The sequence below is a fragment of the Thermobia domestica genome, chromosome 13, assembly GCF_964235325.1.
Source record: "Thermobia domestica chromosome 13, izTheDome1.hap1.1, whole genome shotgun sequence".
NCBI lineage: Eukaryota > Metazoa > Arthropoda > Insecta > Zygentoma > Lepismatidae > Thermobia > Thermobia domestica.
The window spans coordinates 63,904,778-63,922,255 of record NC_137466.1 but is presented as its reverse complement, the minus strand read 5'-3'; the positions used below and the strand labels follow the sequence as shown (position 1 = coordinate 63,922,255).

Genomic DNA, 17,478 nt, shown 5'->3' with positions numbered 1-17,478 from the left:
TCTAGCATCGTCACTGGGTACAGTCCATTTAGTCTGATGGTTACATATTAAGGTAAGTCGGAGACTCGTGTTCGAATTCCTGTCCGGTCGTATATTTTTTTTCATTCTTTGCATACCATCTGAATTCACTTCTATAAAGAAATTGGTGATATAAAATCATTTATATCCTCGATTTAATATAAATTTAGCCGTCAGAGGTATTCTGTAATAAATATCGAGTTGCCCAATCAAGACAGGAACTGTATACAGTCCATGTGGTCTGAGTGATTGAGAGCAGACTTCAAGAATGATAGAATACGGGGTTGTTCAGAGAGCAGTCTGGATAGCATAGTGGTTAACCCATTGACACAGTAAGCCGGAGAGACCCAGGTTCGAATATCGGTCCAGTCTTGCATTTTTTCTCTCTCTCTGTCCGTATAACACATTTTCATTGTCCTTTTTTACTAAAAAATATTCTTAGTTTAAAAGCCTGCAGTGTAGAAAAGGACAATATAAATGACAGTTCTTGGACATTCTTCTTCTTTAGTGAGTGACTGAGAAATGTAGGAGCAACTCTCGAAAACTTTCTACCTTGTTAAATATTATTATACTATTTACTTCATTATTGTAGACTTGCGTTTATAGCATCTTTAGTTCATAAAGCATATAGAAATATAATTTCCCAACTTTTCATTTACGTTGAGTGATAAAGTATCAGTGAAGGTCTGTACGGAAACAAACTAGCGAGGAATAAATAAATAATAAACTTGAATTGACTGAAGATGTGAGTAGTCGAAAAATATTCTTGCAAACATATAATAAGTCAAAGATGCCTTGTCTTAAACGTCAAGCAGAGAGCTTTGAGATGCGCGAGATTTTTTCTGCAAAAAGCGTGCCTCTTAAGCTAAACAAGATGGATAATAAATGGAAATGGGTGGATATGAAATACTTAATTAAAAAAAGAGTGTGGGGGCGGAACAGGAATACCTCTAAAAGACTTACGAACACATTGTTGGCAAGCTACAAGTTAATGTGGTCTGGGGTTGAATTCTAGATTCCTTACGAGCGTTCTGTCCATAGGGGCGAGCGTTCTGTCCTTATGCAATTCTTTGTGGTTTCTGTTGGAATATAAGCATAATTCAGTTCGTGAAATGAATGAATTTTCACCGTGGTGGAAGGGATGCCTGATCTTGAATTGATTTTATTTTGGGGGAAGGAAGGAGTGAAATTTCCCATTAATTTCTTACTATATAATAATAACAAAACTTTTTTTTTTTTTTTTTTTTTAATCACAATAGCCAAGCTGCAATGCTATTTCAGAACCGAAACTTCCAGAAGGGGAATATACAACCCATTTCGCCAAGCTCACTCACCCATGTTTCAGTAGTGTTGTGCTGGTAGAAATTGATTGTATGTGTATCAGAAGGAACGTAATTACCCCTGCCCTCCATGTGAACTTTTCTCAACCAGTCGAACGCGGTGTACCTCAAGATCTTCTAAATATTCCGACCAGTAAGCAAGCATTCGACCTTAGATTTGCATGCTACTAGTATTACATTTATGCAAACCACTATTCCAGTTTGCTAGAGTACGAATTGGTCGAAGCTTAATCAGATATCGATATACGAAATAAACATTATACAGAATTATGATGCTGACGACTAGCTTCATCATCTTCAGCCGTTGAACACCTGAAAATCTTGTAACATTAATTACTCAATGTCGCCTTCCTCATCTTATAGAACAATTCATTTACTTCACATTACGTCATGTTAGTCACCCTACCTCTAATTATAGAAGGTAATGTCTATTATGTAATTATATACGTACCAATGTCTCGTCCACCGGAAAGGACATATTTACAAAGCATTCCATACCCAAGGTACTACCATTATTTCCCTTTTTCTACAAAAAGTTTGATATGATTGGCATTTCTAAACGTATTCTTGTCATGCTTACAAGTAAATGAATTGGGCCTTTTGAAACCAAAATTTCGATGCTCCGCGTAGCCAAGTAGTATTTATGGTCTAGACTTCAATTTCAAGTAGGACACTAGGTATGTTAATGTTGCCTCAATGTCTTGAGGCAATTCTTTTCTACATAGTTTCCAACCAATATTAAGGCACTTATTACAAGATTTTGAATACCATCCTCATAGAAGTATGCCGCCTGATTTTACAACAATTGCAACACGACCGTTTTGACCTTACCATCGTCGTCGTGGCGCTTTCCAAGATGCTTTTTGAAATGCAGAAACACTTCTTGAAATTTGAGGAAATTTATCAGATAACGACAAAATTGTAATGCTCTAACCCATTTCCATACCATTCCATCACTCATGTTTTCTCTATACACTTCACTAATCTGGTGATGAATTGCAGCACTTTCACGCCTTTAACACTAAGAAAACGGGTCACAGCACATATTTCACAGTCGGCGGGCTTCTTAATCGGCACAGGCATTTTACTACTCACAAACAAACGTAAACTCGGTTGAATGTTTCAATCATGGCGTCGGATGGCGACCACAGCACTGCAGCGGCCGAATTTTGAAACTGTACTTAAAGACATGCCTCGTATATATATATATATAATGTGTGTGTGGTAACTTTTTTCTTTTTGGGGATAAATCATTCTGAAGAAATTAGTAAAGTCTTAAGTAATTACAATATTTTAACATCATTGATATCTTTAGTAATTATATTTCACAATAGCCGTAAATTGTGTGTTAAAGAAATGTAAACGCTAGGCTGGCATACGTATTATGCATAATATTAACTTTATTGCAGTATTGGAATACTGGCACCATTTAATTTTCTTTTCTAGATGTCTGATCGTGGTGGAGGTATTCCTCGCAGTCAAACTGATCTTCTCTTCAACTACATGTACTCTACAGCTCCACAGCCTCCGAAATCAGAAGCGCCAACTGTCCCATTAGCTGGTAAGAGGGGATATTTGTTAAGTGACATTATTTGTATTATTTTTGAATGTAATACTGATTAATTTTTGGATTACATCAACAATGAACATTTTATACTTTCCGGAACCGTATTCTATTTTATCCTAAGGGAACAATTCCCATTAAAATATCTCTTAATTGTAGTGGAACTTAGAAATTCGACATTATACAGCGTTGGTTTTCTAAATATTCATAGAAGAAGATGCTTATTTTCAACAGATGCAAACGTTCCAGAAACTAAATGGAGAGAATTTTCTAGAAATTTCAACCGCAAGAGGGGAAAAAAAAAAATTGTGGTAATATCTCCTTGATCCGAGAGTCAGTTTGTACTTTGCTGCTACTCTAAGACAGTATTGCATTATGATGAAATTGAGAATTTTTTTCTTTCTTTCTTTCTTTTCTAAAGATACTGAAATCTGGTCTGACATTGACCACCGTAAATGGTGTTACCTTATACATTAGCCAACTTTCAGATTAATCATGGCACATAGCTAAATGGCATATGTTCTATAAATATTCAGTCTAGTTACGCAGGTGACCAACGGTACAAGTTTAAGTGTATTTTGAATAACGATTTCAGGAGTACTGTTTTAGTTGCCTATGATATATGCTTATGACAGTTCTAAATATTTTGCTGACGACTAGTTTATGAATCTCGTTTCCTCAATTCTGAATTGGATCAAAATGTGTATTGAGGCTGCGGTGGCACAGTGCTAGGGCACTCAGTTGGGTGAGTAGGGTCCCTAGTTCGATCCCATCTCACGCCAAGTGAGCTTTGCGGTTGACGTGTGCTTCGATTTTTTGAGGGGTCTCCTGTTTCCTCCCACTTTCTTCATTACACTATTTCGTTTATAATCATCATCATTGTCTCCCTTAATCTCGGAGCATAATCGCGGAACGTTAAAATAAGATATAATACCGGATGTATTAAAAGGCCGGACCATCGCCGTTATATGTAAAGATGCAAAAAAGATGGAAAGAGGAAAGTTACTGTAAATATGGGTTTTAATCTAAAGTGGTGGATATTTTTCCAATTGCACCAGCCGTTTGGGCTTCACACTGATGCTGTATGTTAAATAAAAACGCAATGTTGCCACTTCAACAGGCTATTCCCATGCCAACAATACAACATTGTTGGGAAACGGATTCGAGGTGTTCTAAGATTTCTCACATAACAATGTGCACTTTCCCTTTGTCATTTTTGCCTACGCTTAAGTTTCGTTCGAACAACCTGCTAGACTGGAAACGTTGCTTTTTCATTTAACACAGAGCAACTTATCAATGTGAAGTCCAAATGGCTGGTGATATTAGAGAAACTTCATCGTTGTAGATGAAAACCTCTTTCCATTTTATCGTATTTTTTGATTATAACTACGAGTTGGCCTATGGCCCCGAACATGTGATACACCCGATATATATATATACACTTATTACATAAATCAGCTTCACAAATAGAAGGGAACTTACTACTAATTTAAATCGTACTACATCTGGACAAAACAATCCAGGACTCGACACGAAAATTTAGATATAAAGTTTTTGTATAAATCAACATTGCGATTAAGGTTATGCTGATTTGTGAAGGATTTTTCAGCAGGACAAGAAATTAATGAATTTAGACTACAAATAATATACTCTTCATGATTGTAAGTTAAATATAATAGTTGAGGCGGTCTACGTAAAAAGGGCACATGGAAGAAAACTATGTTTCGAGTAAACACAAAAAGAAAGTGGTAATACTATATGCTGTCAATAAAATAACGTTTACTGAGTTGGCAACAAACTGCATAGAAGATACATCCTTTGCAAAACGTAATTTCCCCGATAACACTGTATTGCACTTGTATATTAATGAATAATACCTACAAATGTGCAGTATGTTTGTGTGCTCTTTTTACCCAGAACACTTTTGTTGTACAGAACTGATAATTGAAAGCCTTTTCAAGTTTCAGAAACTACCTTTATTTCTCAAAACGTATTGAAACTGAGACTTATAGAGACTGTGAAATCATATGTTCGATATAGCCAATATCGTTCTGCTGTAAAAAGCGATACAAACTTTAACATTATTGAATTTTAACTGATTCACTTCGGAGTAGACACTTTGTAGTTCTTACGTTGCGAAAAATCTCCAATCTCCTGAATAGGTCCTAAATATGTAAACGCATTATACTTGTCCAAGATAAGTTTTAGAACACAGCAACGCACTACTGTGTAATAATTTGATGATAACTTATTTCATTAAAGTAAAGAGAATCTTCGTTTTTGAGACAGGTTTTTTTTTCTTCTTTTTTTTTCAGAAAGCTATTCAGAAAAGGCTCCCAGTCATGTAAAAGCTCTGCGTTCAAAAAGTAATGGAATTTCCCTTCACAATACCATTTCAATTAGATAAGGCGTTTAATTGCCAATCACCTCCTTTTGTAAAATTTTCCTTCTGATCAGATCAAAGTGTTGGTCATCCTGGGAGAAAGTATGGCCTCTGACCGGAAAAAGTTGAAGCACATTCTTTTTATAAACTCTTGCAAACCAAAGAGTACACTTAGTTATGAGACAATTTCTATTTTGACCACCTGTTGCATCAGAAAGCATACGACATCGCCGACTTCAAACAGGTGTACAGCTCCATTTTTTTGAGGTAATGACACGAAAGTGGCACCACTGAACCTTTAGACACAGAAGAACAAGAATAGGTTATGTGCCCTTTTTACGTAGACCGCTGCAATTTTTCTTAACATCTAACCCGAATAAATTCTAGAAGAAAACTCCAGAGAAAACTATCGAAATTCTTAAATTATTGACAGTAAACTTCAAAATCAGGAACATGTTTAAAGGAGTTAGCAGCAAATATAACAATTATTGTTACTGTATTATCAAAAAATATTTTCATTGTATCTTATCCTCTTTAACAAGGACTTTATACAAACATTATGGAAGATAGGACGCGACTCTTATTTCTAAAATTGCTAAAATAAATATAAATTTTTGCTGAAAGATTTCTATATTGAATAGCAATAGAAATTTAGTGGTAACCAAGAATCAAGAAACACTGAAGGACAACTATAATCAGGTGATAAAAAGTGTGTAGTACCTACCATATTTTTTCAAATGTAATACAAAAAATAACATTACATTTATTTATATATACAAGGTGGCCCAAAAGTAGGTATACAATCCCGTACTGATCAACTCATTGCTTTTAATATCATGTATTATTGTTATTTATCAGGTAGACTTAGTTGCTTTATTATTTGTTCTTAATATATTTTTACTTACATCTTAAGGTCGGAACAGCCAAAGCAAATAAACCTTTAAGCTAGAATGTTATACCTAGAGATGCAAAAAAGCCGGCTTTTTTGAATCGATGGTTTTTTGCACATAAAAAGCCGGCTTTTTTGGGAAAAAAAACGAGAATTTTGGAAATTTTGGCTTTTTTCATTTTCATGATTTTTCTGTTTAAATAGCTTTCTTATAGTATACTCTAAAGTTAAGTAAGATTCCATGACCTACATGCCATATTTCGCTCTGGAATTCACCATCATAATGGATGGAGCACATGGTTTATGAATTAAAGTAAACATAAAGTACGTAGTATTTGAGGACAATTTTAGAAGCTATTTAACTTTATTTTAACTTCTGAATTATCGACATTTTTCTTCTCTAGATCATTTCTTTTTAGTCTTCCGTGTTTCACTTCTTAGAGCTTAGTACTCTAGCTTCTAGCACATAAACTTATGCTTTTCAATATATCCATCAAAGCGTTCGTTTTTCAATATATCTGTCAGAGCGTACTTCCACATTTCCGTTATACTGTAGCTGTGCAATGATTTAATAATAATCTTCCAGGCACAACCTTGAATACCATTTGATAGAAATAATCAGTATCGGATTTAGAAACATATTTGGAAGGGGTTTTTCTGAATAATGTTTGGTTTTTCTAAAAATTCCAAACTTTTATTTAAGGGGAACTTAAGTTTATGAGTACAGGCTTAACAAAAAAATAAACACACTGCTGAACAAGACAGTCTTATTCAGCAGTGTGTTTATTTTTCTGATTTTATTCACAAGATGTTGACTATGATTGTGTGTCAGGCTTAACAAATATTTCGTTTCGTTTGTATATTCAGCTATAATCTTCCAGATACAACCTTGAAGACCATTTTATACTGATAATCAGTGGCGGATTTAGAAAAGTATTTTGGGAGGGGTTTTTCCTATTAATGCTTAGTTTTTCTAAAAATTCCTAATTTTGTATTTGAGGACAGCTTGAAGTTTATGAGTACAGGTAAACCTAATATTTAGTTTGTTTTAGAAATTCCGTAATTTCGGGCTAGAGGCTTCAATCCGAAAGACATCCCCACTCTAACCCCTTTCGCAAATCCATCACTGCTGGTAATTAGTAATAACAAAGATTTAAAAGCAATTAGAAAGAAAGTCGACCAGGACTCACAGTATACGCACTATCTCTACATTCACAGATGGAATTAAGAAAAACTTTTGTCAAAATGGTCGAATGCGGGGTTGAATCCCGGACTTCACGATGGAGGCGCGAAAGCTAACCACTCACTCATCTTTGTTGTGCAGTTGTGCTTAACTTAAATGTATTCTCTCTCTCTCTTCCTCTATGGCCACAAAAGCTCTGCATTGACTTCTATCCTTATCCAATTCAATCCAGTTTCTATTCTGTATTTCTATTTCTGCTAGATCCATCTTAATATTGTCCTCCCATCTGGGCCTAGGTTTTCCTAATGGACGTTTCCCGATTGGATTTCCAGTTAAAACTTTGAAAACGTTCCTACTTTCTTCCATTCTGGCTACATGACTTGCCCACCTGAGCCTCCTAGACTTGATGATTCTAACGATATTTGGTAAACCGTATAAATTATGTAGCTCTTCCTTATGAAGTTTCCGCCATTCCCCATTGCCGTTCCTCTTGGGTCCAAATATTCGTCTTTGAATTTTATTCTCAAATGATTTCAGTCTGCGTTCTTCCCTCAGCGTAAGCGACCATGTTTCACAACCATAAAGCATAATAGGCATAATTATTATCATTTTATATATTTTAAGCTTTAAATTCCTTGACAGAATTCGCGACGACAAAATATTTTTTTAACTGAATAATAACAAGAATTTCCTGATTTCAGTCGACATTTAATTTCTTTGTGGGTATGATTTTGGTCTGGTAATACTGATCCAAGATATTTGAAAGTATCCACTGTGTCGAAAGTATTAATTGATATTTTAACGCATTCATAATTTGCCGTATTACGATCCTTGTGAACTTCCTTGTATTTAGATTTCGCTGCATTTACTTATGTCTCTGCAAGCGTTTAATAAGGCCTCTGCATTTCTTTCGATTGTTCTCCTATCAGATTTACATCATCAGCATACACCATAACCTGGTGAATACCATTCAACTCTAGGTCCTGGTTCCTATCTTTGATTTTTCTTATAGCGTACTCCGGAACAAAGCTGAATAATAACGGCGATAACGCATATGCTTGTTTCAGGCCACTCTCGACGTGGAAGCTCGCATTTTTTCACTCGGACTTTACTCTGGGATTCATTTAAACACTTAATAAATATAGCTTTTTCGGTATTTCAAATTCTGTAAGAATGTTGTACAATGTTTCCCTCCTAATCGAGTTGTAAGCCTTTCTAAAATCAATAAACAGTTGATATACTGGGTAATATATTCCGATTTCTTTTCGAGTATTTGTCGAATGGTAAATATCTGGTCGATTTCGACTAAATCCACACTGATAATCTCCAATAGTTTGATCTGCGTATGGGCTCAATCTTATTAATAGACTGTTAAGAGAAATGCCTCGATAATTATTACAATCAATTTTGTCTTTCTTGTGAATTGGAACAGTGATTGATTCTTCCACTCTTTTTAAATGCATTCTTTATTTTTTTGTAAAAAAAAAAAAAAAAAAAAAAAAAAAAAAATTCGTAACGACATGTTGAATTTTCTAGTTAAAAATTTAGAAACCTTCAGGACTGGGTAAACCGTGATGGTGATTATATATTCTACAACCTAGGAAACCATACGCTCAGATGAACCGTCTATTACGTATATGATCCATGACTAGAAAATTCGATATTTTCCCGATTCTGAACAAGCTTAAGGAACAGTCAGTGCATTACAGAATTTGGTGCTTTACCGATTTTGCAGAACCGAAGCACCTGATAGGTGGTAACATATTACGTATGTGACCAATCAGTAAAAAAAAATGTTCGAAATATTCATACAATGTATATGAAAGTTAAAACTTAACTGAAAAATTTCAAGAATCTACAGAACCACCCTAAACGAAGCTCTTGATGTACAAATCTCTCTTATGTTTTTCTTTATTTTGCTTCAAAAAGAGGGTATGTGATATTTTGAAGTAGAAATACTACATACAATTTTGTTAGTTATTTGTGTATCAGTTTTTAAAGTACTTATTATATAAGAGGTTAAAATATTATTACATATATTGGTTAATCCTTTGGAATTCATAATGTAAATATGTTAAGAATTAAAAAAAAAAATATTTTTGAAATTCATGGTTTATTTTCGAGGTTTCATATTATTATCTCCATCAACCACTAATTAAATGAGTTTTTTTGTTGTAGAGAAGCGAAACAAAGTCTGCTTTATCAGTTTAATGCAAAATTTTCAAAAAAGCCCAAAATTTCCCAAGCAAAAAAGCGAAGCAGAAAAAACCGAGTTTTTTTTTTCAAAAAAGCCGGTTTTTTTCCGAGCCCTTGCATCTCTAGTTATACCTGATCAATGTAGGGGTGTATACCTACTTTTATGCCACTCTGTATATATCTATATGTATAGTGATTTATAATACCCTTAAGAAATAAGGAACTTTCGATTTCAGCGTAGAATGAAGCGACAAATTTATTCTATAGAATACGTTAATTATTTATGAAACCGTAATACGATGCTAATACTACAAAGCGTGGTGAAAAAAGATAAAACATTCGACTTTATTCGTTATGCAGCAAATCGTGTCTAAAGTTCCTTAATCAAAATTAAGCATGATACAGAGATTAGTTATCCACTAGACTTGTCTAACTGTTCGTTTTCTCTTTATTTCAGGGTATGGTTATGGGCTACCTCTCTCCCGTTTGTATGCTCGCTACTTCCAAGGGGACCTAATTTTGACTTCTTGCGAAGGATATGGTACCGATGCTATTATTTATCTAAAAGTAAGTAGTAGTGAATACTTGATTTCTTTACGTAGAATAAACAAGTAATATTATTTACCCTATGTCATATACTAATACAAACTACATACGGTTGAGTATGCGTACATACGATTGAGTATGCGTATAGGATTTTCATTTATTGACTTGTTTGTAGCTTTCGGATTTGTATATTGCAGTTTTTGTAAGTTTTGTAATAATTATCACTTCAGTTCGTCTTAACAGGATTAACGCTGATCTTGAAAATGAGGAAATACTGTTCTGGAATATCAGGAAAATGCTTAAAAATATGCCAAAAGTTATGGAAATTGCTATATTTCACAAAATAACCCAATTTTAAAATCATTTAAGTTAGTTATTTATTTCCTTTTCGTGCCCATAGAAGATACGAGAACACCTAAAAGAATCGAGACAGATTCAAACAAAAGATAAGAAAATTTCTGAATAAAGGAAACTATCTTTAGAAATAAAGAAGCTTGGAGCACGAATAGGTGTTAAAACTTCAAGCTTTGAAATAAAAATAACAAATTAAATAAATAAAAAAAATCAAACTACAGGTCAAAAATAAGTTGTATAGATAATAAGAGAGACAGGCCAATTTATAATACATGTTTATTTATACTGATAAACGCCGATACGCTACCCAGTCCACTCCTTGAACAGCCTTACATTTTCTCACTCTTGAAGTCCGTGTTCATTCATGGACAATATAGTTTGTGTCAGAGCTCCTGTTCTGCTTGGACAATCCCAGTGTCTACATGTAGAACACCTCTGACGGTTGTATTATACATTATATTGATAAATGAAGGAAACAGTCGATTTTTGACACATTAATTCCTCCGTAGGTGGGATTTTGAAAGAGATTTTGAAAAAAGCTCTCACAAATTTTGACAGCGAATTCCTTATCTCATGCTGAGAGTTTAAAACGTCCCGATTTAGCCGGGACAGTCCCGGATTTATATCATCCGTCTTTGTCCCGAAATATTTTTTTTTTTTTTTTTTTCGAATCTTCAAAATATCCCGGTTACTCTCCACAAAATAAGCTTGGTTAAATTACATGAAAATCTGTCTAACAAGGTATATTCGCGAAGTGTCCCCTCGGGATTCGTGTAAAATTGATTCAAATGAAAAGTTCTCCGCGGCCCAATGTGTGTTGTACTAATTTTAGCGGCCCATACCGGTAATTTGCATATTTATGGGCCTTCATATATCCAGAATTCAATCATACACTACTATAACGCTCGGACACAAAATTGCTTTTAATTTCTTTAGATGTAATTGGACATGAATGTGACCATAATGCAAAACAAATTGAATCAAGTACTGCTTCTCTAACACATGTTACCCATCCCGGCCACCATTTTGGATCCGCCATATTAGATTCAACTTTTGGTTTTTCAAATGGGAATAGCTGTAAGTGATACATCAAATTAATGTACAATTTTCTCGGAAATTTACTGATGTAGTGAATTTTACTGTAGCATGTTAAATCCCTCCAGGCACTTTGCGAATAGACATTGCAGAGTAATATCAGTTACGCTTACGTTTTTGATGTTGACAAATCAAAACAGTTGTTAACTGGAAAAATTTTGTAGGCATAAACAAACTCTTTACAACATTGGTGTCACAATCTTACTACATTTCTGTGAATGATTATTATTACTTCCATGTTATAGTATAACAAGGAAGTATTGTATTACGGTCAAAATGCCTAATGTGAATCCAAATGCAACCAGATTTGGATGAAGATCTACCATTCCGTATTGACGCATGTGTGTCTGTATGTATGTACGTTCAGAGAATATTTCGTCAACGATAAATTACGTAAAAGATTACATATACAGACGGGAACCTGCACAATTTTCTATTTGGTATAGTTCTCGTAAAATGCCTGATATTTAACATGCAATACCTTGCAAACGATAAAAGCTACTGTAGAATTCACTACACCAATGAATTTCCGAAAAAAAAAAAAAAAAAAATGTACATAAATTTGATGTATCACTTGCATCTATTTTCATTTGAAAACCCGAAAGTTGAATCCAAGATGGCGTCTGGGATGGGTAACATGTGTCAGAGAAACAATACTTGATTCAATTTCTTTTACATATGCTCACATTCATGTCCAATTACATCTAAAGAAACTAAAAACAATTTTGTGTCCGAGCGTTATAGTAATGTATGATTGAATTCCGGATATACAAAGGCCCATAATATGCAAATTACCGGTATGGGCCGCTAAATTAGTACAATACACATTGGGCCGCGGAGAACTTTTCATTTGAATCAATTTTACACGAATCCTGAGGAGAGACTTCGCGAATGTACCTTGTAAGAGTAACAAGATTAATAAAAATAGACATCGGAATATGACGGCGTTACTAAGAATAATTCACGGAAGAATGTTATTACAAATGTTAATGTAAATGTGTTATTACATGGTGAAAATTACATATAAGGTACGAAGCAATGGATTGTACTTGTTGATATGCATAAAATACATACAGATGGTGATCAGAAAAATGGAAACACCTGAACGAAATTGCAATTTACCAGATTAATATGGTGTCGGCCACCTTTCGCCTTCAGAACAGCCTTGATGCGACGTGGGATGGAGGCATAGAGGTCGTGAATGGTAGCAAGTGGAATTTTACACCATTCCTCGTGCAGGGCATTGGCCAGTTCTGTGAGAGAGGATGGAGGTGGAAATCGTCACCGGAGTCGTGTTTCCAAGACGGACCACAGATGTTCAATTATGTTGAGATCTGGGGATTGGGCGGGCCAGGGGAGGTGTTGAACTTCATCCCGATGTTCCTCAAACCACGCTGCAACAACGCCAGCTGTGTGAATGGGTGCATTATCATCCTGGAAGATGGCATCATTGTCCGGGAACAACTCCGGACCATAGGATGCAAGTGGTCTCCTAAAATTGCGACATAACCGTTGGCAGTGATTCGTCCGCTAAGTGTGACCACAGGACCCAATGAAAACCATGATATGGTGGCCCACAGCATCACCGAGCCGCTGCCATGTTTCACAGTTGGGCGGAGACACTGCAGATCATAAGCATCTTTAGGCGTTCTCCACACATAAACACGGCCCGTGGTTGGGAATAGGGTGAAGGATGACTCATCCGACCATACCACACGTTTCCAGTCCTCAGTGGTCCAAGTTGCATGGTCGCGTCACCATTTGCGGCGTGCGAAAGCGTTATGGTCCCTGATGAGCGCTTTGGCCGTGCAACACGGCCCCGTAAGTTCATGTCATGTAATTCGCGGCGGACTGTGATTGTCGAAACAGGGTGGGGGAGGTGCTGATTGAGTTCCTCCGTCACTTGCTCCGCAGTGGCACGACGGTTCTGTGTGACAATGCGCTTTAATACCCGGCGTGACCTGTCACTCATGATTTTCGTCCGCCCACTGTTCCGCTTCCCCGATGTGGTTTGCCCGTGTGTTGTGTAGGCCGTCATCACCTTCGACACTGTCCCACGCGACACACCTAACACAGTAGCCACTGCCGTCACACTCACTCCACATAACCGTGCACCAACAATTTGCCCTCTTTGAAAACCTGAGAGGTCTCCCATTTTACACTATCTCCGTCTGCTGCAGCCACTGGACACTGCTGTTCCACTGCGCCTGACGTAGTATGGAGACCGACCTAACACACCACCACCAGCGGTCCGGCGCTGCGGGCGCCACGACACCACTACCAACCCATACATCTGACGTGTTTGCCAACTACAGGTGTTTCCATTTTTCTGATCACCATCTGTAAATACTGCTGTTTGCAAAACTTACAATACCAGGAGGGAATTAGGAGTGTGTACGAACGATGAAAATTTCAGCGCAATGGGGAATGCGTAGAATCAACAACATTCTCGGTTCGTAGCATGGAGAATACCGCGAAAGAGTGGTTTACCCGGCGTGAATAAACGAAAAGGAAATATATAGGGAAGCGTCAATATGCCTCATCGATGTCAAAGGACACAATATACAGAGATGACAACATTTGGGGAGGCGGCCTTTTGTACCGAGAAACTGAGCCGCTTACCACTACCACCATGATAGCGATACGTTTGTAGAACAGAAAACAATTGAACGGAGCGATGATCCGACAGTGTGCCGCGAAATGTAAGCACACCAAGGGATAGAAAGACATCTTTCTCCATTGCCGTAAGGGACCCACAGCGTCGTCCATAGTGCTAGCTCGACGGTAGTCCATGGGAATAAGAGTGCACTTTTCTGCGTTGATGGTTTAAGGGTGACTGCTAAACACAGGACTGGCAGCACGCATACCTTTTCTTCAGCTTCTACTCACTCAATATTACAAATGTCGCAGGCTGTAATGGGTACGTGAACGCTGTTGTTGGCGTGCTGAGTGGCAGACAGTTAAGTTTTATAACTAGTCTTGCTCCAATTTGTCTTACAGTGATAGTTGTCGTGATAAGCACTATCTGCCAGCGTTATCGAATGTTAACAGCTAAACAGCAAGTGTGACTGGGAACGTCATTGGGTACAACACGCAATTTCAGCCGTTACACATTGAGAGCAACCTTACCACTACATCAGGACAATTCTAGAGCCCGAGATCATACCGTGTGTTCAGAATGTACAGGCCTTCTTCGAGAAATAAGAAGTACCTTTGACTGTATGATATGTTGTCCATCGAACATGAGAATGAGTTTGTGCCACCATCTTGTTCGCCATGGTCATTCAGCATACAATGTCATTGTCATGTAGATTTGCATACAAGCAACGTAGCAGGCGGTTCCTGAGGAGCACATCCAACGCGTGTTTGATTCAATGCCACAACGTATAGAGGCTGTGAATACAACACATGGAGTCTTCATTCCACATTCACCCTTGTAAAGTTCTGAAATTGAGATAATTTTTGCATAGCCATATAACAAACCTGTTGTACTTATATTTCATTCCATTCACATGTGTCTTCCTTTTATACAGTTTTTGCAAACAGTAGTATAATATTTAATGTATGAAAACGTAATACACGTTGTCAAGTTCGGTGTCTCTAATAAAATGAGTTGTTCTACCATTACTTCTTACAGGCATTGTCAAATGAAGCCAACGAATTACTCCCAGTGTTCAACAAGACGTCAACAAGATTTTACCGTTCATCAATTCCCACTGGTGACTGGAGTAGTCAGTCATCAACTATGCATGTGAGGCATCTATCTTCTCAACGGCCACGCCACACTCCACCGTTAACACAACAGGCACATTGTTGATCTCGGACAATTATTAAAGTACTCATTTCGTGGTTATATAGGGTTTTTCCTGCTAAGGAAGTTATAATAGATCATCACCATACCCAGAGATCAAAGTTTCAAGCATATTAAAACGAGGCAACATTTTAAGAATTCCAAACCCAGTGGTACCCAACTATACTAGTTGGTAAACATTTACAGTGTCAATGCAATTTGTATTATTCTATAATTCCTAGAAAACATATTCGGGACTTTTATTTTATTTAAAGAAGTAAAGGTTTGTAGTGTGCATATGTACCTAAATACACATGTACCTTATTAACTGTGACATAGAAGCGGTATAACCGTCTACACTTGTTTTGAAACCTTAATTTGCATAAGGTTTGTTTTAAGGAAAAGTCGGTAGTAAAAAAAATAAGTCTATTAAATTCTTGAGTTTTTACTAATAGGACCTGGGAAAATAAAAGTCATATGAAATTCTTATGAGTCTGATGCTATAGAGGCAATAGCAGAAAGTTATACTAATGTGCTTCCTGTGAGAAGTATTGTGTTCTACGTAATAGTACAATGAAACATTAACAATGATAGTATTGATTTCTAAAGAATTTTATTCGATCTTGCAGAGAATGGTATAAAATATTTATTTTTTCAGACAAATTATAACTCCCACGCACCCACTCAAAAATTTTAAAGAAAAAAAAATCCTTCAAAAATTATTTTTGTTAAAATCTTGTTTACTATCCAGCAAAATATAAACATTCTCCCTGTAATCATCTCGTATCAGATTATAGAGAGAACTGCATTTTCTTCAAATGAAATAAAATAAAATAAGATATTCAGTCAGATGTGTGCCATCTCTAAATTCTTTCTCTGGAAAAGAGATTAAAGTATAGAAACTATCTGTAACCATGTTTTCAATATACATTTTTTGTAAGTTTAAACAAAAGCTCAACAGAGATGTATCATTTTTTTTTTTCTAATTGATATTGTTGTGAAACAATGTTGAGAATGCTTTGTTAAAGAGTGAAATAAGTAAAACGATAAATGACTGTGGCTTATTTAAAGCGAGTTTTTCCAGTGAATTTCACATCTTAAGATATAGCGAGCGCTATTTCAGTTACATTGTTTTTATATCATCAGCATAATCATACTTTAAAATATAACAAATATATATATTATTAGTCATAGGTCCAATTGATATGTGTACCATCCACACACGGTTCATATCAGAACGTTTATATCCTTTGAGTGTAAGTGCGTGTTGATGTATTGTCACTTCGTACACTGCCAAATTCGGTAGACAGGTAATAATAAATTCTGAAACCCATATATTTTCAGTATTTTGTACTGAAAATGAATAGAACACATTTTTTGTATCGTTTAGTCTTCCTGACATGAGTTTTAGTTTTATAGAGGAAGTATTTGAGTAAGGAACATTTCATGTTAAACCCAATTGATCATGACAAGTCATACATCATACCAGTCTTTTTAAGGGCTGGTGAGCATTAATCATTCTCATCATCATCATATTTTTAAAGAAAATTTATAGTCATATTTGTGTGCAGTATTTGTAATATTTGTATATATATATATATATATATATATATATATATATATATGATTCAGAAAAAAATATATATGTATTAAAGATCTTCGTGATCTGACAGTCTGTATATGCCTATTTAAATCTAAATGTTTTGTTGCATAATTTGGGAATGTGGATCACTCCCGTGTAACTGTAGAAGTCTTTGTTAATATTTTGCATTTTTTTCAGTGAAAAATATTGTAAATAATAGTTTAATATTACAGATATGTTAAAAGTAAAATCTAGTTCATTAAACAGCCACTATGTGGATCACTGTAAAAAGGTTATAAAATAAAAAGAGTACGTATGTAATATATATAGATCTTTCATTTTATTCGGTATTCGTGGGTGAATACCGAATACATTGATTGGAGCTTGCTTGCTACTAACAATTCCTGTGTTTACTCTGCTTAAATTTAAATTTGATCTCACTGAAGCGTACGATATCTGACCCTTTATATTCTTGCACCCATATGTAGGAAATTTTAATACTTTGGTATGAAACAACTATCTTAATTGATAATGAGGT

At 35.7% G+C, this 17,478-nt stretch overlaps 1 protein-coding gene across 4 annotated transcripts in view; it reads left to right on the top strand.

Moving 5' to 3' along the window:
• Window positions 1-17,265, top strand: part of Pdk (pyruvate dehydrogenase kinase) — a 171,877-nt gene extending 154,612 nt beyond the window's left edge. For all 4 annotated transcript variants that reach the window (XM_081735821.1, XM_081735823.1, XM_081735822.1 and 1 more), the window contains exons 6-8: window positions 2,805-2,919; window positions 10,031-10,140; window positions 15,206-17,265. In XM_081735821.1, coding sequence (XP_081591947.1) covers window positions 2,805-2,919; window positions 10,031-10,140; window positions 15,206-15,385 — 405 coding nt within the window. In that variant the 3' untranslated portion in view covers window positions 15,386-17,265. The remainder of the gene's footprint in view (window positions 1-2,804; window positions 2,920-10,030; window positions 10,141-15,205) is intronic.
• Window positions 17,266-17,478: the final 213 nt, after the last annotated feature.